This window comes from Sminthopsis crassicaudata, chromosome 2, assembly GCF_048593235.1.
Source record: "Sminthopsis crassicaudata isolate SCR6 chromosome 2, ASM4859323v1, whole genome shotgun sequence".
NCBI classification, from domain to species: domain Eukaryota; kingdom Metazoa; phylum Chordata; class Mammalia; order Dasyuromorphia; family Dasyuridae; genus Sminthopsis; species Sminthopsis crassicaudata.
In genome coordinates, this window is record NC_133618.1 from 529,696,483 (window position 1) to 529,718,869 (window position 22,387).

The window sequence follows — 22,387 nt, forward strand, 5'->3', positions numbered from 1 at the left end:
CTGATATTTCACCACTAGAAATGAACAACTTTGGTTAGTCATTGTTCTTTCTCACCTAGCCTCTTTTATAATATAAATATCTTGAGGTTTTTAATGTGGTAATTATGGAGGTAGGACTTTAGCTTTACATTAAAAAAGTTCTAGTGACTTAATATAGGATGCTTTTAGAGCCTGAAAGAACTAGGACTATGTGAGTAGTACATTCTATGGCTCAAGGGGGTATGAAAAGGGGAAATTGGTACTTAAGAATATTTCTTAAAAAGTCATTTGATCCTCACTACAACTCTATGAGGCATATGATTATAAGTATTAAGATCCCCATTTTTATAGACTAGAAAATTGAAACTTGAAGAGAAATTAAATAGAAAAAAGGGGAAGTAAAGTACTGATTCAATAAAAATATCACCCACTTAATGATTTTGTCCAAGGCCATGCCTAAGAAAAAGGAAAACTCTTGTTTTATTTTGATTTTAGAATTGATGGGAGCTAGGAAGTCATTTATGAATCTATGATCTTTCTTCAACATCAGCTCTCCAAAGGAACAGATTTACAAACCACTTTCTCATTCCATACAATACTTGTCCATATTGCTCCATAAATATTTCACTGTGCCTGTGAGTCTTTTAGAAAAGCATTTATTTAATGTTTACTGTGTGCCATCCACTCTAATAAGGACTGGAGATAAAAAGAAGAGGCAAAAATAGTCCTTAAATTTGACTCCAAGTATTCTTTCTGGGTATTTCCCAGGCCTGGAATGCTAGCTCTCTTGCTCTTGATTATTCACCTCCCTGGCTTCCTTTTAAATTCCAACTCAAATCTACCCTTCTAAAGGAAGACTTTCCCATGCCCTCATAATTCCAGGGCCTTCCCTATATTAATTATCTCCTATATATCTGTACATTGTTTGCTTTGTATATATTGCTTGCACATTATCTTCCCATTAGATTGTTAGCTCCTAGAGGTTAGGAATTATCTTTTGCCTCTTTTTATTTACCCAGCACAGAGTAGGCGCTTAGTAAATATTTATTTATTGCTTTGAATTTGGGTGACAGCTTTTATATAAAAAGGCAATGTACAGTGCCTTTCTTTGAATTCCCAGCTTTAGTTCCTAGAAAGTTCTTTAAAAATGAGTTGTTTCAAACACTTAATACTTCTTGGCTGTGTGACCCTGCTCAAGTCACTTAACCCCAATTGCCTCAGCAAAAAAACAACAACAAAAAAATGATTGCTGTTGACTTGTCTTAATGAAAAAGATTAGTTGTTTATGGCAAAGCTTCTTAAATTATGGATCTTGACCACATGTGAAGTGTAATTGACTGTGGGGAGTCATGAAATAATGATTTATTGTCAACAATTGTTTAATTTGTAGACCTATTTTAATATACCTATATACTAATTAATGGCTGTGAAAAATTTCTTGGTTAAAAAGGGGTCACAAGTGGAAAAAGTTTAAGAAGCACTGGTTTAGAAGTGCAGAAAATGGAGTCTGAGTTGAGTCTTAAAGGAAATCAGGGATTCTACAAGGCAGAGGTGAGGAGAAAAATATTCCAACCATATGAGGGGCAGTCTCTGAGATAACTGATGGAATGTCATGTGGGTAAGAACATTACATATGGAGTGAGGGAAGTCTTAGGTTTGAATTCTGGCTGTGACAGGTAAAAGTTGTGTGAACTTGGACCAGCCATTTAACTAAGCTATGAATGAGTTTGAGATTCCCCCTCTATAAGGTAGAATAATATTTGCAGTACATACCGTCATAGAGTTGTTCTAAGGAGAGCAACTTGTTAACCTTCACGTACCATGTGAATAGGTGTTATTTTAGTATTTCACAATATCAAAGTAAACATTTGGGTTGACCTGTAGTCTTGCTCCATGATAAGTTACCCTTTCCCAGGTGCATATGTTCTTGATGTAGTCATAAAATATCCATGGTAAGTCATGAATCACTGAAATTCAACTTGGAAGAATAATGCACAGAACTCAGCTTAAACAATCAGAAAGCCAGCCTTTTGAGTTGGAGTAGCCATTTTGGAGTAGTTGTCAGAGACAGTAAGTGTAAGAGCAGAATTACAGAGAGCAACAAGCCCTTTGCAATGGCTGTGCACCCACAGTTTTTATGAGTTTGTATCAGTGAAGAAGAAAATGTTGGGATTTAACTCTTCAGCCACACCCACACTGATCATGTAGAGCAGATTTTCAGAAGAGAAATGACAGTGATAATCTCCTCATAAATGTTTCTCTGAGAGGAAAAGAGGAAGAAGAGGAGATAGGAACCCAAGTATGAACTAGCTGACCTTGCTCTTTAGTTACAATACAGACTACTTTAAAGAAAATGTAAATATTGCTGGTGAATTTTCAAATCCATCTGAGCAAATTCTGCTGACTTTACATCATTCTATGTATTCTCTGATATCTTCTCTGCTCTTCCTTCCTTTTTTCCGCTCAGTGCTTGTTTTCCTTTCAAGTGTTTTGACCTATCTCAGCCACTAAAATGCACAAAATGATTTTCATTCACATAATACTCTATAGAACTAACTTCAGCCTCAGAAATCACTCTGACTTTTTTTTTCATCCAGATTTCCCAATGATCAGCCCCTCATGTTGTCTGAGTTAGAGGCTGTGAGATAACCATGGGTTTCATTATGAATGAGAGACGTGTACTTCATGATAGCTTTAGCAGAGTTTAATTTTAGGCTGATCCTTGCTATCCCCTTTTAGGTGTTTTGTCTGGAGGTAGCATAGAGTGTTGTTCAGTTATGTGCAATTCTTGTTATCCATGGGGATTTGTTAGCAAAGATAAGTTTACCTTTACTTCTTTAAAGATTAAAGCAAGCAGGGTCACATCCGACTAAGGGTCAGAGGCCACATTTGAGCCTAAGATTTCTTGATTCCAGAGCCAGTGCTTAACCACTGAGCTACCTAGCTGCCTCCAGTGTAGCATTAGATCTGAAGTCAGAGGATATATTATCCTACCTCTCTGGAGCTCAGTTTCCTAATCTGCAAAATGATTAAATGATCTCTAAAATCCTTAACATATGTGAATCTTATAGTGCCATGAGTCAATGTTTTGGGGAAATTTTCACATTATACCTCTACAATCAATTGTACAATAATAGAATTTCAGATCTAGAGTACTTAAGAGATCTAACCATCTCTAAAGTATAGTTGAACAAATAAGTACTTGATTTTGAGTTAGAAGACCTGGAAGTCCCTCCCTTAATTTAAACTACTGTTTTCATGTCCTGGTTCACATCACTTTCTAACTACATGAGTTGGGGTCAGTTACTTGTGCTCTCTGGAGTTTATTATGCTAATCTGTAAAGGAAGGGGAATCGAATTAGATGATCTAAAGAATATCTTTCCCTCCAAATACTACCATCCTGTGAATCTGAAGTGATATCTCCAATCATGCAATTTAATTGTAGCAGAACCTAGACTAGAACCTAGGGTTCTTGATGCTCAAGTCAGTGTTTTTCTATTATGTCATGTTCTGGATGTTAGCCACTTATCCTTCTGTATTTACCCTACTAATTCAGCACCTTCCCTCTGCTTAATATTTTAGTGTTTCCCTTAGTGTTTCATTTTTTCACATGATGGTCAAAATAACCTTTCTAAGGCATAGATCTCACCATTATTTCTTCTAATAAGAAGTCTTCCAAAAGATCCTTATTGCCTCTAAATATAAGTTCTTTAGACTGATGATTAAGGTCCTTTGCTAGATGAGGTAATGAGAAAAGTATCCAAGGCTTAGGGGTTGAGAATTCAAAGGCCCTGAAATGGATGATGAAGTGTTATGTGTGAAAGAACATTCCAGTTGGAGTCAAGAAAGACTGGTTTGAATTCTGGCTCTGATACTTAAAAATTCTGTGACCTTGGACAAATCACATAACTTCTGAGTGAATCAGGGTTTTCTAACTTGGGGTCTGTGAGCTTAGAAAAACATGAATTTCATGATCATTAGTTTTCTTTTGTTGTTGCTGTTTGTTTTTTAATGTATTTATAACTTAAATGTAAAATAAGAAAAAACAAAATAGAAAAAGAAAACCAAAACATTGTCATATGATTTGCAGAACATCAGGGAAGATTCAAAATATGTAACAATATATTTCCATTTCAAGGAAAGCGTGTAATGATAATAGAAACATTTTATTCATAACTGTCCATCTTTTCTTTGCTTCTTTGTAGGTTTTCTTTTGTTCTCTGCTGTGCAGTTTTTACTTTATTCTTTTTGTCTTCCACCCCTCCCAAGCAGGTTCCTATTAAGCATGGATATATGTATGTGTGTATGTGTATGTATGTATATATACACACCTGCACGCATAGACATAGCTACATATATACATATATAAATACCAATTTATATAATATGCATTTACATATACATCTAAAACAATATTAATATAGCTGACATATAATGTAGATTTCTCTCTTGATTGAATCTTTGAGATTCAATTTCTACTCCTACTTTTTTTTCTAATAAATTCTACCCCTAATCTTTGTTATTGTGTTTATATATATATACATATATATATATATCCCTTATTTCTTACTTTATAAATCTTATATTTTATTTTACATACTTAAAAATATTCCAAAAAGAGATCTATAGGCTTTATTGGATTGCCAGAGGAATCCATAGCATGGAAAGGGTTAAGAATCTTTGCTTTTTCAAATCTGCTTCAGCTTACCTTTTCAGCCTTATTTTATATTACTCTCTTTTGTCCATACAGCTGAACAGCCAGTCGCTGAACTCTCAATATTATGCCTTCTACTTCTATAGGTTCACTTAATATTCCTTATATCTGCAATAAACTTCCTTTCTATTTCTTTTGGTAAAATACTTGCAGAGTCTGATACTGCCTCCTCAAAATGCCCCAGCTATTAATGTTATTTCTATTTTCAAATTTTCTTAGATTATTTTGGGGTGCAACTTTTGCTCTGATGACTTTCTCTCTTATATTTGTCTATGTTCATGTTTTTATCAACTCTCTTGAAATAAGTCTTTGATAGATGATTACCTTATACTTCTTTTGGATCTTATATGCCAAATTATCTGTTAAGTTCAGGTCTTTGTGCAACAAAATCCTTAAAGTCTGGCAATTCATTGAATGTCCATTTTCTTTCATTCAGGTTTATACTTAACTTTGCTGGGTGATATTTTTAGTTGTAACCCTGGTTCTTTTGCTCTTTGATATATAGTATTCCAAGACTTGAGGTCTTTTGATTTAGCCACTGCTAGGTCTTGTTCGTGATTCTAATTGTGGTTCCTCACTGTTTAAACTGATTTTTTTTCTTGTTTCTCATAATATTTTCTCCTTGACCTAGAAGATTTTGGAATTTGGCTGTAGGTTTTTCTTGTACGATTTCTTTCAGGTGATGATCAGTGGACTTTTCTATTTCTACTTTCCCTTCTTGTTTTAATACGTCAGGACACTTTAATTATTTCTTGTATTATTGCATTAAGATTCTTTTTTTTTTTTTTGACATAGATTTTTAAGTAGTCTGATTATTCTTATGTTAGGACTCTTAACTTTTTTCCAATTATATGCAAATTTTTAAAATATTTATTTTGAATAGGCAAGCATTTTGTTGTAGATTATACATGTGTCTTCATGTAAAACATATTTCTGTATTGGTCATGTTGTAAAAGAAAACAGATCAAAAATTAAAAATAAAAAACCAAGAAAAATAAAGTTAAAAATATTATGTTGTGATGCCTTTAGACTACATCAGTTCTTTCTCTGGTGGTGGATAGTATTTTTCATCTTGAGTCCTTTGAAATTGTCTTACATACAGCTGAGAATAGTTAAGAACAATTCTTTTTTTTAAAAAAATTCCCAGCCTAAACACACATTGAATATGTTTAATATTTTTTTTGTTGAATGATGACCAGGTTGAGATCTGGCATGATCTGTGCATGGTGTCATGGATAAGGTTATGGACATGGAGTTAGATAGACCTGAGGTTGAATCTTGAAGCTCTTAAGCTGATTCTCAGTTTTCTCATCTGTAACATAGTGATAATGCTGGTTATGCCGATCTCACCAGTGGTTGTTAGTCAATAGTCATGTAAATGTTTTGCAAATTTTAAATCAATATTCCAATTACTACTATCTCCTGTGCTTCAGGTACCATATGACAGCAGCTTCAGTAAGACTAGAGAGAAATTAGTCTTCTATTTTTGACTTTTATAGTCCTAGGGGAAGGCCAATAGATTGTCCTGTGTTCTTGGATACTGGTAATTGGGGGTTTATAAAATGCTCAGAGAGATAAGATTTTCATTTGGGCCCAAGAAACTTTCCCACAGGGAAATTCATATATTTCTTTTTCTTTTTTTAAATCTTCTTAAATTTTTTTAGTCAACAAGTATTTATTACAATATAAGGTATCATTTATTACCAATTATATTTTATCTTAATAATTTCAGAAGTTTTCTTTCTGGCAAAATATTTTTATTAAAGCTTTTTATTTTCAAAACATATGCATGGATGATTTTTCAACACTAACTCTTGCAAAACCTTGTGTTCCAAATTTTCTCCTCCTTTCCCCCTCTCTAGATGGCAAGTAATCCAACTTACATTTATTTTCAAGAAGAAAATTCATATCTTTATTTTTCAAAGAAGATATGCAGTTTAACAAAGACATTCCTTTTGAAATGCTTTGCTAGTGATATATTTTTACTGGGCTTGGTGGTACATGCGTGTTAATTCCTAATGCTTAGGAACTTTGAGGCTGATGCATTCTATCAGTTTGGGAGTTCTGAGTTATAGGAGGTCTGAAACTAATTGGGTGTCTATGCTGTCTGATACCAATGGAGTAAGCATCCTGGAGCAAGGGGTCAAAAGGCTACTAAAAAGGGGGTGAACCAGTCCAGATCAGGGAAATGGAGTATGTCAAAAACTTCTATGAAAAATCATAATGAAGGTCAAGTTCATGAATGACAACTGCTCTTCTAGCTTGAATGGCTTGGTAGCAGGTAGATAGCACAGTGGATTGAGTACCAGGCTTAGACTTAGGAAGATCTGAGTTCAAATTCAGCCTTAGATACTTACTAGCTGTGTGACTCTAGGCAAGTCACTTTACCCCTATTTGCCTCAGTAACTCATCTGTAAAATGGAGACACATTGGAGAGCATAATGGCAAATGATTCCAATATCTTTGCCAGTTGTCTATAGTTGTCCCTTTTTAAAGATCTTCTTGGGATACAAACCCAGTAGCAACACTGCTGAGTCAAAGGATATGCACAGTTTGATACCCTGCTATTTCTAATCAGGCAAGAGGAAGGCAATAGACTGGAAGTGGTCCTCAAACTTTTAAAATAGGGGGCCAGTTCACTTTCCCTCAGACTGTGGGAGGGCTGGACTATAGTAAAAACAAAAACTCACACTGTCTCCGCCCCTCAGCCCATTTGCCATAACTCAGGTAGGCCACATAAACGACTTCAGCAGGCTGCATCTGGCCTGTGGGCCGAAGTTTGAGAACCCCTGTGATAGAGCATTGAACTGATTTCCTTTTTTTGGATGGTAACACTTTAAGTAGGCTTTTATGACTTTAGTATTAATAGTTCCAGGGGATGGGGATCTGGAAGTCCAAGAATCCTACAGTGTTTTTTTTTCCAGATAATATAATTGAACAGAAAAAAAAAAAGGAAGGGATGTTGAACTTTACATTTGAGCTGGGTGAAATATGGTGAATGCCCTCAAGCTAATGATCCCTCCTCAGGTGAGAGACTAGTGCACAATTATAATGTGGCTCAGATGTATCTGTTGAAGCTGTAAATGCAGCTCATACAGGTGTTTTTCAGGCCACAAAATCTGTATCCAGCCCTGAATGTGTGAAACCTTTGTTCCCTATACCCTGTAGGCAATTTCCACATGTAGGTAAGGTGGACTTGGTCATGACCTAAGTGGCAGTGATGTCAGACAGCAGTTATGAGGAAGATGATGATACCAGCTCACAATTTTCTAATTTTCTAATGTTTTCGAGTTCAGAAAACACTTGTAATGTCAAACACAGTGAGGAAGGTACTATTTTCTGCTGCAAAGTATAATTTTCATTTTGTGGAGGAGGAATGTAGTTCAGATCAATGAAAGGACCTGCTTATAATTATGCAATTTATCCCAAGCCTTCTGGCTCCAAATCTAGGGTCCTTTTGACAATTTTACCTGATAGAGATTGACTTACCTCATGACAAAAATGTTAAGAACACTTTTAAAAATACCTTTTTACTCTAAAGTACTTGAAAATGATATAAATCCAAATGACTTTCATGTTGACTTTCTGGATGGCAGAGGCAGTTGATGTAAAATAAAGCTGATGTATTACTAAATGGAAAATGTTCTTCAAGAGGAGGTTGGTCAGAATGATGAGACAATGGAAGATTATAACATGCAAATTAAAAAAATAATAGCTTTTTATTCTCAAAATAAATGCATATAGTTTTCAATATTCACCCTTGTAAAACTCTGTCCTGGGCCCTCTTCACACCCACTCTTTGGAGATATCATCAGTTCTCGTGGGTTCAATTATCTCCATGCAGAAGACTCTCAGATCCAGGTCTGGTCTCTCTCCTGAGCTCTAGGCTTATGTCAACAATTGCCTATTGGGCATTTTGAATTGAATGTGTTGTAGGAACCTCAATTCAATCAAAAATGGATTTTTACTACCTCCTCCTCCCTTGAAATACTTCTGAACCTTTCTATTTCTGTCTCAGATATCACGGTTCTCCCAGTTAAATTGTTTTAATTCCTTTTCAGCTCTTCACTCTCCATCACATCACCCACATCCACTCAGTTTTTTGATAATTCTATCTCCACAACATCTACTGAATCCATTTTCATCTCTTGCAGTCATCCCATTCTCTCCAATATGTCTCCCACTCTAGCTTAGTCACTTATTGTTTCTTGCCTGGACTAGTGATATAGACTTTTAACATGTCTCTCTTCAAGTCTCTTCCTAGCTCTTCTTCAATCCATCCTCTACACACCTGCCACAAAAAAAGGCTTAAAGCTCAGGTTTGATTATATTGTTGATGTGTGTAGTAAGCATATATTATTGATGACTGATCAAGAAGAAGTTTCTTATCAATTCAGACTGTTCAAAAATATAATGGGGATGCTCTTAGAGGTTATAGTCTCCTCATCACTGGAGATCTTGTTGAGATTTCTCTTTAGATATTGGTTGAATTACATGATATCTAGGGTTCCTTCCAACTCCAATATCTGTGGATTCTAAAGTCTCTTCCAACTTTAAAGTTCATCTATTCTACTAGGTCACTAGGGTCTGTATTCTGATAACATGTCTACAATTAATGCCTACTCTGTATGTGTATGTATTTCTTTATTAGGCCAACGTCTGCAGATTACGATTAACGGTGCCCCCTGACAGCCCAGTGCCAGAGCAAAGTGAAAGGAAAGAGGAAAGAAAGGAGCAAGTAAGTACTTCTGGTGTCTGAACCCTATCAAGTGAACAGTATCTAGACCTACTTTAAAACAGCAACCAACAACAAAAGTCCCTTACAGCTCTTAGTGCCGCTGGTGGAGGCTTGCTTTTTCCTTGAAAGGCTATTCACTGGAGTTGGATGTCAGGAGCTTAGCTAATAAAAAGCACCATCCTCCTTCCATGCTCTCATTTCTCATCTTCCCAGAAAACACCTTTCCTCCCTGGCCAGGGCTGCCTCCCTTTTCTCTCTCTCACCCCCTTCTCCTCTTTCTTCATGAACATTGTTGAGCTATGTTACCTCTGAAGCCTTTGGGGACACTGACTTTCTAGCAGCAGGTACTCTGAGGAAAGGATCCTTTCCAACTGAGAGGTGTAGCTCAGGAGAATCAAAATGCAGCATTGTTTGCAAATACCGCAACGTTGCCAAGCCTTTTTTGCTACAGACACAGTATACTAGACTCTAATTTCTCTGCCCACCTCAAATCTCCCTCCGTTAGAAGGAATTTTCATTAACATCACAATAGTACAATATCTGGGATTCTGTGTAAGGTAAGTGAAAAGGTTTGTGATAAGGTATAGGCTTAGAGAAGTAAAGAAAAGGAAGGAACAGGGGAATAGGCCTCTGAAAAGCAGGTTGGCCAGAGTCCCATGATGTCAAATGCCCAGTCAAAATCTGAGGACACAGTTACTCTAGAAAAGTACAGAAAGTATATATTTTTTCCAGGTCATCAAATAACTACAATGATGACCTCTAGATTAGCTTGGCTGTAGAAGATAAGGATCTAACTCTCACAATTCCATAGTAACTTAGGGACACATAGTATAGTAGAGAGAACTTGACTAGAGTCCCAGGGACTGAGGTCTTAACTTTGTTTCTTAGTAGTAGTATAAGCCTGGTTATGGCTTTGGATAAGTTATAATCATTTTGAGCTTAACTCCTTTATTCACCTAAAAAATAGGGATACTACTTGGCATTGGTTACTGCCAGATGTTATTTTCAGGGTCAAATGAGATAATATAAATGAATACAGGAAGGTTTACAGCATACTTTTCTTATAACCTTAGGAATTATGGGTAACTCCTGTGGCAATTATTATTTAAAGCCATTCTACAGATGGAGAAACCAAGGCATGAAAAGGCTAAGTGATTTATCCAGGATAGCTATAGCTAGTAAGTATTAGAACTTAGATTGTCTATTTGAACTTAAGTAGTTTAACCCTGAAACCAGCGCTTTTTCTGTCATATGTTGCTAACTATTAATCTAGTTTCACAATTTTTATAAAATAATTTGCCCAAAATGCTGCTGTCTGTTTTTCTATCATTCTGAATGATATGGCACACCAAAAAAGGGCAGTGAATTTATAAATTTAATATCCATGAAAAATAAGCAAGCAAAATAAAGAATAGAATCTTTCATAAAATTGTTAATGTCATCATGTACATTTTAATCAAATAAAAATATCAATTTGCTTCTTATCTCCCAATTTCACCTAAAGTTTCATTGATGTTGATTACAATTACAATATAGTTATAGTAATTATGCATATTTTTTCATTCTATGATCTCTCTTCACATATCTTTCCATGTTTCTTTGTACTTGTTATTTCATTACACTGCTATACTTTTAATATAAAAGTGACATAGTGGTTAGAAAACTTGCATTGGAGTCAGAAGGACTGAGTTCATCTCACCTTACCCACTGACTGTGTGACAATGGTCAAGTTATTTAACATCTCAGTATTCTAAGTAGCTCTATAAAATTGTAAGTTTCAGAAAGTACTAACCTGCTGTGATATGGAAATTTCCTCACTAATGACTTTCTGTATTAAAGAAAAGTCCTTATCAATACTATATTTTAATTTATTTAGTTATTTTACAATTTTTGAAGCAAATAGTTTCTCTTTCTTTTTTCTTCCTTTTTTTCTTTTTTCTTTCATTCTGTTAAAATAGAACTATGAGTATATTTTGTACCTAACCTTCCTTTTTTGCTTCATATGATCATTTTTGTGGCTTATTGAAGATTGCTATATTGATTTCCAAAAACATCTATAAAATTTTGCAATCTCATCAACACAGGGAGCCATCATAGTGGCAATGCAGAGTCCTGGTTAGACTCTCCTAGAAGCTAATCAGAAGTGTGGCTGTTCTGCATTGCAGTAACCACCTAGGAAAAATTCTCAATGTCCTGAACTTGTAGGCAATTTTCCTGAAGTGTTCCTAGAGAAAAGAGACCCTTGGTTTTCTTCTCATAAATGTTACTGCTGTATAAAAGATCACCATTAGTTTGACTAGCATCACAATCAAGCCCAACAGAGCCACCTTGATCTATGTAACTTTGTAGGCTCCTGACTGAGCAAGGAAGGGCTAAGATTGGCAGGACCAAACATGAATCCAGGCCAAGTGCAATGGGCAGTAAATGAGAGGATACTCATTTCTTTCCAGGGTGCTGCACTGATAACATATAAGATCATATAAAAGGGCAAGAGTAGCAGAAATTGGTATATTAGCTCTCTGCTTTGAGATAAAAGGGAAAACAACCTACCCTGGCAGTAAATCGTATTGGCAATAGCACCTGAAGCTGACCAAATAATTTCCTCCAACTACTTATTGACATTCAAGTAAATTAGGCTCTTCTCTGAGATCATTAGCTTCTTATTCAACAGAGAAGCACTACTCCCTAGACTAGAAAGAACAGGTTCCAAAGGAGTTCACTTACATGAACAGATGGGAAAGGGGAAAATATAAACATAGTAGAAAAGGATGTCCCTGATTTACTTAGTAGTCCTGGGAGTCTTTTAAAGGAGACCAATACTAATAATTTGTATTATTAGTGAGGAGACATGTAGCTAGTTTGATCACCACTTATAAGTCTTTATTGATTTTCATCTTTATAGGCTATGAGCCCTATTGATATAGTTTTTTGCTGTGTGCATCATGATGATTTTTCCTTCTCCACCCTTCCCTCCTCTTTCCTCATGTATGTACTCAATTCAGGCTTGCTAGAGTGTTTTGACGTCTCCCTTTCTCTTGCCTCCTCCCTACCTATGTGGCATCTGCTGTGGAGGCAAGGTGAGCAAGTTAGCAATTTATTATCCACAGTGAGTAAGTCACAATTTATTGATAGTGAGCTACTCATAAACAAAAGTAATTGTAGCTTGCTCAGCTTGGGGATAAGTATCTCTTCGGCTGGGTGGCTAATAGATAATGCAATGGATTGGGAGTCATGTTCTATAATCTCGGACAAATGTCCTAAGATCTGCCAGCTTATATGATCTCTTCCATGCTTTATTTGGCATCTAAGGTGCTCAATCAGTGTTTGATGAGTATTATTTTACCTTGCTTACAAAATATTTTCTAAATTGTCCCCAGTTATGCAAATGACTCTTTAAATGGCCATTTAAAAAATACTATGTTTTGTTTGTAGGGCCAGGTTTGAAAATGTGTGTGTGTGTGTGTGTGTGTGTGTGTGTGTGTGTTTAGGGGATGATGATTGTATTGGAAACTCAAAAAGTGAGAGAGCATGGAAAAGGTGGCACTTTCATTCAGTAGTAAAACCTAGAAGGAGGAAATCATGACCAATGATCTTTTATATTTCTCTTTGCTTTAACAATAAATGGATGAATCAGAGCTTTCTATGCTCCTGAATTGCTTTGTTTATTTAACATAATAGGCTGTTACCAAGTAAACAGTTGTGTCTGTCATAATCTGGTTTCCAGATTGTAGCTGAGGAAACTGATATCCAGTAGAATGAACTGATAAAATAAATGCAACGAAAGAGATGCAATAACTCTGTAACTTCTAAATGTATTTCCTGTGAATGAAAACATTTTGAAAAAAAATTAAATGTTTTCTACATATAAAGCATTATAAAGTTGCTTAACACAGTGCCTGGAAAATCGTAGGTCCTTAATCAATTTTTATTTACTGACTAGAATTGAAGGAAAATAGAGTCCACTTTTGGGGGAAGGCTTATTTATCCCTTGTCTCACAAGAATACATGGAGTCATGTGCAATGCCTAAAGGATCCTTGCCTTGCTCTGCTAGTAAAGAGGGCTCACCCTCAAATAGTTCTAAAAAATACATGTTCTTACGAATACATTCCTGTTTGAATGTAGTAAGTAATTAATAAAATGCTTTTTATTTCATTCATTCATGTCTCTAACTCCTAGAATGATTCCTGAGAGCTGCCTGGTGGACTATATCAGAGAAGGGGAAATTTGAATAATAACTATTTTGGAAAGGGGACAGAGAAGGAGGTAAAGAGGACCATCTGGTTCATAAAGGAGAGTGTATCATAATCTCTTTATTCAAAAGTTAAAAAAAAATCAAGATCACCTGGATCCAGATTCATTTAGGAGCCTTCTACTATCTTGGAGATATGGAGTTGGCTAGTAACTGTCTGAGGCTAGATTTGAATACATCTTCCTGAATCCAAGCCCAGCACTCTACACTGAGGCATTAAGAGACCTTAGAAGTCTTCTAATCCAATTCAGTTATTTTAAAGATGAGGAAAATGAGTAGTCAAATCAACTATGAGTTTTTAAGTTCTTTATTCAGTATTAATTTTTTAAAATAAAATTCTTCATTATTCAATATAATTCTATATTTTTAAAAACAATTCTTTGCTCTTAGTCTGTCTTACTTTCTTTTTTCTTCTTTCCCCAGATTTTTCAGGTCAAAGCTATTAGAATTGTTCATATGAGATTTTACTACTTCTTTCTGAAGGCTTTCAAAATAACTTCCTTTTTAAAATGTGTGTGTGTGTGTGTGTGTGTGTGTGTGTGTGTGTTGGAGGGGAGACATTGTGGGGGAAGGAATTATCTTTATTTTCATATAATTAGGCCACTGAAAAAAAGTATAAGGTTTCTGCCCTGCTACAGTTATTTTCTTCTGGGCTTTTTACTAATCAGGCACATATTGAAGGACTTGAGAATAGCCAAATATTACACGGATTTTAGCCAGGACCAAAATCAGATTCCAAGATTTAGAATTGGAGGGTACCATACAGATCATGAGGTTGTAATACCTTATTTTTCAGATGAAGGAATTGAGGCCTAGAAAGATTAAGCAGTTTTTTTCAGGTCACACAAATAACAATTAGCATAGCAGAGATTTGGGAGGCAGCATGGTATGGAGGGAATAATATTGCACATGGAGTTAAAGGGCTTTGGTTCAAAGGTTCAAAGAAAGGTTCAAAGGCCTTCCAATTAGTACTTATCTGATCTTGGGGAAGGCCTTAACTTTTTTCAGTCTCATTTTCCTCATCTTTAAAATAACTGAATTGGATTAGAAGACTTCTAAGGTCTCTTAATGCCTTAGTGTAGAGTGCTGGGCTTGGATTCAGGAAGATGTATTCAAATCTAGCCTCAGACAGTTACTAGCTGTGTGACTCTGGGCAAGTCACTTATCCCTATTTGCCTCAGTTGACTTTATCATATTGAATTAGTTGGAGAAGGAAATGGCAAAGTATCCAGTGTCTTTGGCAAGAACCCCCCCCCCCCCCCCACTGAGTCACCAACAGTTGAACATGACTAAATGACTGAACAACAGCAAGGTCCCTTCCTATGAGCATGTAATCCTTTAAATCCATACCATAGGCTCTTGCCAATACACCAAGGCTGCCTTGTTTACTTTTCTAAGATACAAGAGGTGCCTTTTTATAGTCCTTACACAACCTGCTTTGGGAGCTATGAAATACTTCCCTTCCTGTGACATTCATCATGGCAAAGGAGACAAAACATTGTCAAGTGTGAATAATGGCCTGAAACTAGTCATTTGCTAATACTGACAACAAGTCGGAGCACATTCTTGAAACCCAAGTGCTTTGTGCATGTTACACATAGTCTTGTACTGTAATATTCAGTGCAAAGCAATTCTCAACTAAGAAACATAGTCACTAGGGTGGGGACTGAGCAGAGGGGAGTTGGTAACCCACCATTCTTGTCTATGTTTCCCTGCAGTGAATTACTGTAGTGTCCCTCTGTCAATTCTTATTTATCATAGTCTTAAAATATTAGTGCTGAAAAAATCTTTAGCAGTCTCCTATTTCAACCTGATTTTATAAGTAAGATCCAGAAATGTCAACTGATTTCTTTAAGGTCATTCAGTTATAGTAGTAATTAAACTAGAGCCTAAAGTGTCCAGCCCCTAGTTTAATCTATATTGCTCTCAATTCAGTTTAGCTCAGTTCCACCCAATTCAATTCAACAAACGTTTTATTAGGACTGATTATATACTCCAAGTACTTTGGCAGGGACTGTGGATTCAAACATAAAAAATGGAATCGATTCCTACCCACAAGAGACTTATATTCTCCTAGAATTACTTTTATGAAATAAGAAATGATGCTTCTACTTCAGTCCTTCAAAAGAGAACCACAACTTTGTTGGTGTGTATACTTTCCCCATCTATCTAGATTGCATTTTCTTCCTAGATTAGTTTATAGGAACATGATTTCAAACTGGAAAAAAATTTAGAGGCTATTAAGCTTAGTATCTCTTAAACATTTTACAATAATTTTATTGATATACTTTGTGTTTATATCATCTATATTTCACTCCTCATTCACTTCACCATGGAGTCATCTTTTACCATAAAGGATAAAAAGAGGAAAAATAAAATGAAACATTTCAGCAAAACAAACCAGTATACCAAGCAAGTCTGATGTCACTTGCCATTGTTCATCCTCACTGGCCCACACCTCTACAAAGGACCGAGGGAAATTTCTTCTAATATCTTTAAGACCAAACTTGGTCATTATAATTTCATAGCCTTTAATTTTGATTTAAAAATTATTTGCTTTATTTATGATGTTATTATGTATGTTGTTTTCTTGATTCTGCTTACTTCATTTTATATCAGTTCATATAACTCTTCTCATGCTTTTATTTATTTATCATATTCATTTTCACACCACAGTAATATTCCATTATATTGGTGTGTTTAACTTTCCTTGATGACGGATTTCTATCTTATTCCCAATACTTTGCTACTATACAAAGTGCTGCCACAGACATTTTGGTGTATGAGCCTCTTTTTATCATTGGCCTTTATATATATGCTTCTCAGTGCAATATCTAGAGGAAAGGATATGGAGAATTTAGTCATTATTTTTGCATAATACCAAATAATTTTCCAGAATCCAAGCCCCTTATTTTTATGGATAAGGAAACTGAGGCACAGAGGTTAAGGTCACATATTTGTTTATGGTGTCTAAGTAACTGATAGATGTCTAAGGTAGATAATAAACCAGATCTTCCTTAATGCAAGTTCAATGTCCTCTGCACTATATCATGCTGACTTTCAGTTGCTATAGGAAGAAAATTAAGTACTCTCCAGTGAAAGCGGCTAACTTTTTGCTCACATGCTTCACTGTATTTAGCTGGAGCCATCTCTAACTAGAAGATGGAAAATGATTTTTGAGTCTATAAAGCAAACTTTTCAACTTGGTAAAATCTATCAGATTATGTTTTCTGTTGACATAGCTATTAAAAACCTGAAGTTGCCTTTGTGATATGGGTAGCATCCAAATAAGATATTAGTGGAGGAAGGAGATGATGAGTTAGTGCAGGGATTTCATCATGGCCTTGTGGATAAAGCAGGCCCAATCAAAACCTTCTATCCACTTTCCAGTAGCAGATGCTATCCAAATGGTTAGTTTGGTGGTAAGCCAGCATCCATACCCATGAAAAGTGAAAGACAACCTGTTCATAAAGCTTACATATTCTAACAAGATTTATGAACGGTGGTTTTTTGTTTTGTTTTGTTTTGTTTTGTTTTTGCCAGCAGAAGCCAAATGAGCTAGGAACATTGGATGTTGAAGATACCTCTAGGAAGTCTGAATATTATTTCAGGTCTTCAGACTGAATCAGTTTGCGACAGACATTACAGAAATAACTGCCTAGATATAACCCCCCTCACACTTGGGGAAAATTTCATCTCTGATGTGCATCTTGGTGATGTTTTGCCAGTTTGCTTTTCTTGCTAGGGATTCTAGGGCAATGATTGGTGGAGAGACAGGATGTAAATTCTACTTCTAGATATTCATTTTGAGATATTTGAAAATTATATATATATATGTATGTACATATATATATATATATATATATATATATGATTTGAGATATTTGAAAGTTATATATTGGTTGAGGTTTCATGGCTCCACAGAACCCAGAAGCTGAAAAAGAAGTCATCTACTTCAACCCTCTCATTTTTTACATATGAGGAAACTAAGACCCAGAGATTCAGACATTTTAATTACATACCCACACAATTAGTAAGGAGAAAAACTGGTATTTGAACTTATGTCCTTTGTCTTTAAGTTCTTTTTTTAGGTACTATCCTATGTTGCTGCTTAATGGGTAAAAAAGGGAAATAAAGGAGGAAGGGAGAAAAGATTCTGATTCACCACATAGCTGACTTTACAAATAATGTTCATGATATATTCTATATTCTATTCTATAGCTTAGATTGGAAGCTCCAAAATATTTCCCACATGTTGCTCCTTCATACAGATGGCCACTATCTACATAAGTATAGCTCCTTAGAAATTTGGCCAAGTAACCTCATAGCTCATCATAGGGGTGCCAGGATGGAACATTGACAAACAAAGATATCATGAAGGTTGTTCTTGGACAAGATTTCTGACTGAACTTTCCTGAACCAGTCATCTAGATTGCTATCTGTATACATGTAGCAAACAAGTCAATATGTTAAAGCTCTTGTTAATACTTCATATATTAAAGGTGTTTTATATCCAAAATTGAACTCTAAATTCCCTATACTGTATGTATTTTACGTCCATGAGATGTATTGGTAAACAACTACAGGGTTGCTAGAGTGAGCACTAGGGTATAATTTGGGCCTCATGAATTTATGCCTCTTTAATAAAGGCTCTATAAAATATGAAATTGAAAATTTAGAGTTCAATTTTGGGCAGCTTTTGTATATCTCCTATTTTCTTTTGTGAGGCATTTTAAAGGAGTGCTCCTAAACACTTCTTAAAGGGAAAATGCGTTAGGCAGGAAATTGAAAATTATGGGCCTATTGGTAGAACTTAAAATTTGGATATAAGGCATAGGATAAGTTTATTTGGTAACTTCTTTAGAGTTTTATTGTACAAAGCTGGTGTTGATTTGAGCAGTTTGTTTAAGGTTAATGGAATTCAATTATGCCCTCTTTTCATCAGCCTTGTTTGCTGTTGAAAATCACATCAGTTCATTACTATATTTATTATAATTCTCATTTTCAGAGTATTTATCTCAGTATCATTAGATACTTCATGGATATGTCAAAATTTTGGGAAACAAAGATGTCCCTTTGTAGTATGGTTGAAAAAATACTGGACTAGGAGGATAACAATGACAACAACATTAAATATAAAACTTTTACATTTACAAAATGCTTTATAATCTTATTTCTATTAATTCTCATAACAATTAGGTAGTTAGATACTCCTTTCACAGGTGAAAAGACAGAGGCAGGTAGTGGGTAGGTGACTTGCCAGGGTCATGCTGCTGGTGTCTAAGCCTGAATTTGGACTGAGGGTTCAGGCATCTACCCACTCTGCCACTCAGTTGCTAGAATACTGGGAATGGATTGAAGCCCTACTACTGGGTAGTAATGTGGCTGTGAAATAATTATTCTGAGCCTCAGTTATCTTAGCTATAAAATGAGGATAATAAGGCTTATATAATCTAACTCACAGAGATATTGGGAGGCAAGGTTATAAATGTGACTTTTATCTTGCAAAATAAAAATATTTTATGTTGGTCTTTATCCCCCACATATTCATTGATTGTGGTGAATTAGTGTTCTGTGTCTTAGTCCCCAGGACCTTGGACACAGACAGTTCAACTTACATTTTTAAGGCACTGTACTATGTGCTGGGGAGAGAAAGAGAAAAACCCATTGTCCCCAGAGCATCTTACATTCTACTGGGGGAATAAAATGTATGTATAAATAAGGAAATCATAGCTCTAAGGGAAGCATTCTAGTTTAGATTCGATGTTGGGACAAAAGTCACTTGTAAGTCATTGGTCTAATTTGCTAAACTGAACAAGGATATGTAATAGGGATGTATTGGTACTTAACTTCACTGGATACCTTTTCTTCCCCTACCTGGCTTTTCCTTATTAAAACAAAACAAAACAAAACAAAACAAAACAAAAACAAACGAGTCTGGTCATCAGGGCAGAGTAAAGCAATTTAAATGACATTCAGAAATCCATCCTGTCTCAAGGGCCTAGTTTCTAAGTTTCTGGGATTTTTATACCTTTAGATGATTGGGAAGTTGTGTCAGGGAAACCAGGACCATCAGGTCCCAGAAGAGTAGTTTTATCTTGGATCTATCTCATGTTTTCTGGGAAGGAGGATCAGGAAAGGAAACTGGTGCCAATTAGGTCTCAAGGGCACCTTCTTTTAGGAAAAGCCTCCCATGTTGTAGGAGGGAGAAATAAAGCTGTATCAGGGAAATGTTGACCTCATTACACAAGATATTTGGAAGATTATTTGAGGAGATCAGGGAAGACTTCACAAAGGAAATCTGAGTCCTGGGCTTGAGCCCTGAAAGAAGATCAAGATTCTGAAAGGCAGATTTGGGGGGAGAGATTATATTCCAGTTCATAAGAATGTTGAGAAGCAATTGCATTTACTGATCTTTTATCTTGGAATACTTGGCCAAATACTCAGTTGATGAGTCCTATTCTTTACTACCTCTGTACCTATAGAATTTTCTCTCTCCCTATTACATATCTGCAAATTGCTCCCCTCCCCCAAAAATCCCTTCCTGTGACACTACCCCCTCTGTCCATCCTGAAATCACTGTATGTTTGGGAAAATCACCTAACTTCCATGGTCTGAGTATTCCACATCTGAAACATGAGAATTTGGATTAGTTTATCTTCAAGGTCCCTTCCTTCTCTAAACTTGTCTCTAATTTGTCTATCTAGAACAAGGATTCTTTTCACTTTAATTAAATTTTATTTTTTCAATTATAAAATATTGATTTTTTTCTTCCTTCCCACTACTGGAAAAAATTAAAATCCTCATAATAATAAATATTTATAGTCAAGCAAATATGGCCCATGTCTGTTTAACAGGCCATAAATATCCATGTCCAAAACTGCATGTTATTCTGTATATTAATATATTACTTCTCTGTCAGGAGGTGTGTAGTATTTTTCATAATTAGTCCTCTGGAATCATAGAATAGTGAGTGGTTCTTGACCTTTTTTGTGATCCCTTTGGAGGTCTGGTGAAACCTATGGATTCCTTCTGAGAATAATGATTTTAAATGCTTAAAATTAAATACACAAGACTCCAAAGGAAATCAATTATATTGTAATAGTTATAAACATTTTTTAAGTTTATGAACTTAAGATTAATAACCTCTGATTTAGGTGTATGATTGGTTTGTTTTTGCATTTTAATTTCTCATATTTGGGGGCAGTTTTACTGAAGCAAAAAATAAAATAGTTCCTACTTGTGGTGGACAAGCTTTTCTGTGCTAGTCTTACTGTAAATGTATGCAAATCAACAGATTATAAAATATCTTTACAGAATTTAAGTTGGTTGGTCAGAGGTTTATGCCATCAGGCTTGTTTTTCAGGAACTAGGTGGGGTATATGACTGAAAGAATTGCTTTTCATTTCCTGGAACGTGAAATTTCATTGGGAGTTCCAGTTTAGTTTTTTTTTTCCTCTTCCTAATTATGTGTTTTCATTTGGGAATGTCCATTTCTTAATCACTAGATTCCACAAATATTCGTTTAATCTGTACAGGTTGGAAAATTGACCAGTTTTCCATATAGGTCAAAAAATATGAATGTTTTGCATTTCTTATTTTGAAAACTGCCAACAACCAGATTTAAAAATGCACCAAATCACTCATAAGAGAAAGGCAAATTAAAGCAGGTTTTAAAAAGTGCAAAGATGTAAAAATTCAGTTCATTTTAAGAAACGTTTAATAACAAGCATAAAAGTTGGAACAAGTTAATGATGAAAGAGCTAGAGGAGATAAACATTCTAAGACTCTTTTGGAGTAACTGAATTTTGGTTCAGTTATTCTGGACAAAAACTTAGAATTATGCAAGAAAAATCACTAAACCTTTTAATCCAGTGGTCTCACTAGGCATATGTTCCAAAGAGATAAAAAACAAAGATTATATACATATCAAAATATTGTAGAAGCACTTTTAATAATTGTACAGAATTTGAAACAAAGTTGGTTCCATTTGATTAAAAAATAAACAGTTCATGATATATATGATATCATGGAATATATTTGTAGCATAAATCAAAACTCAGAAATTCAGACAAAACTGAATAAACTTACATCAATCAATCCAGAGTGAAGAAGCCAGCACCACAAAACAACAAACAATTATAAGAGTTTAAATGCATACTAACATAGGGGGAAGATAATAAGCATTTATTAAGCACTTATTATGTCACAGATACTGTGTTAATAACTCATGTTAAATTGAAATAATGAAAGCTGATTTTTCCACATTACAATAAAAAAGAATTATTGATTTCCTTTTGTCCCATTAAAATATACAAGAATAAGAATATTGATATACAGGTATCCACGGAGGTATTTGTTGGAATGCGGCATGTCCTTGGCATCTGTTTTTGCTTAGAGGCAAATTAAATTCAGATTAATTACAAGATTTGTATTGGCATTAAAGAACAGATGTAGAAACTTACCCTCTTACTCTTGGGAGAGAGGTAGGAAGGACTATAAAGGAGAATTCTATATTATCACATCACTTAGTGGGTTGGGTTTTGTTGAATTGTACTTCTTTGTTACAGGGGACAATTTCATTGGGGAATTCAGAGGAATAGCCCCATTTGAGGAAGGAAATATATCAGGAAATAAATGTGATGTAAAAAACAGAAGGCAAAAATAAAATATTTTTAAAAGAAAGTAATAGATTTCTAGGATAA

The 22,387-nt window shown here is 35.2% G+C and overlaps 1 protein-coding gene across 2 annotated transcripts in view; it reads left to right on the forward strand.

The window, feature by feature from the left end:
• MYZAP (myocardial zonula adherens protein) overlaps positions 1-22,387 on the forward strand; it is a 101,945-nt gene that overhangs the window by 11,929 nt on the left and 67,629 nt on the right. For both annotated transcript variants that reach the window (XM_074294624.1, XM_074294625.1), the window contains exon 2: positions 9,346-9,432. In XM_074294624.1, coding sequence (XP_074150725.1) covers positions 9,346-9,432 — 87 coding nt within the window. The remainder of the gene's footprint in view (positions 1-9,345; positions 9,433-22,387) is intronic.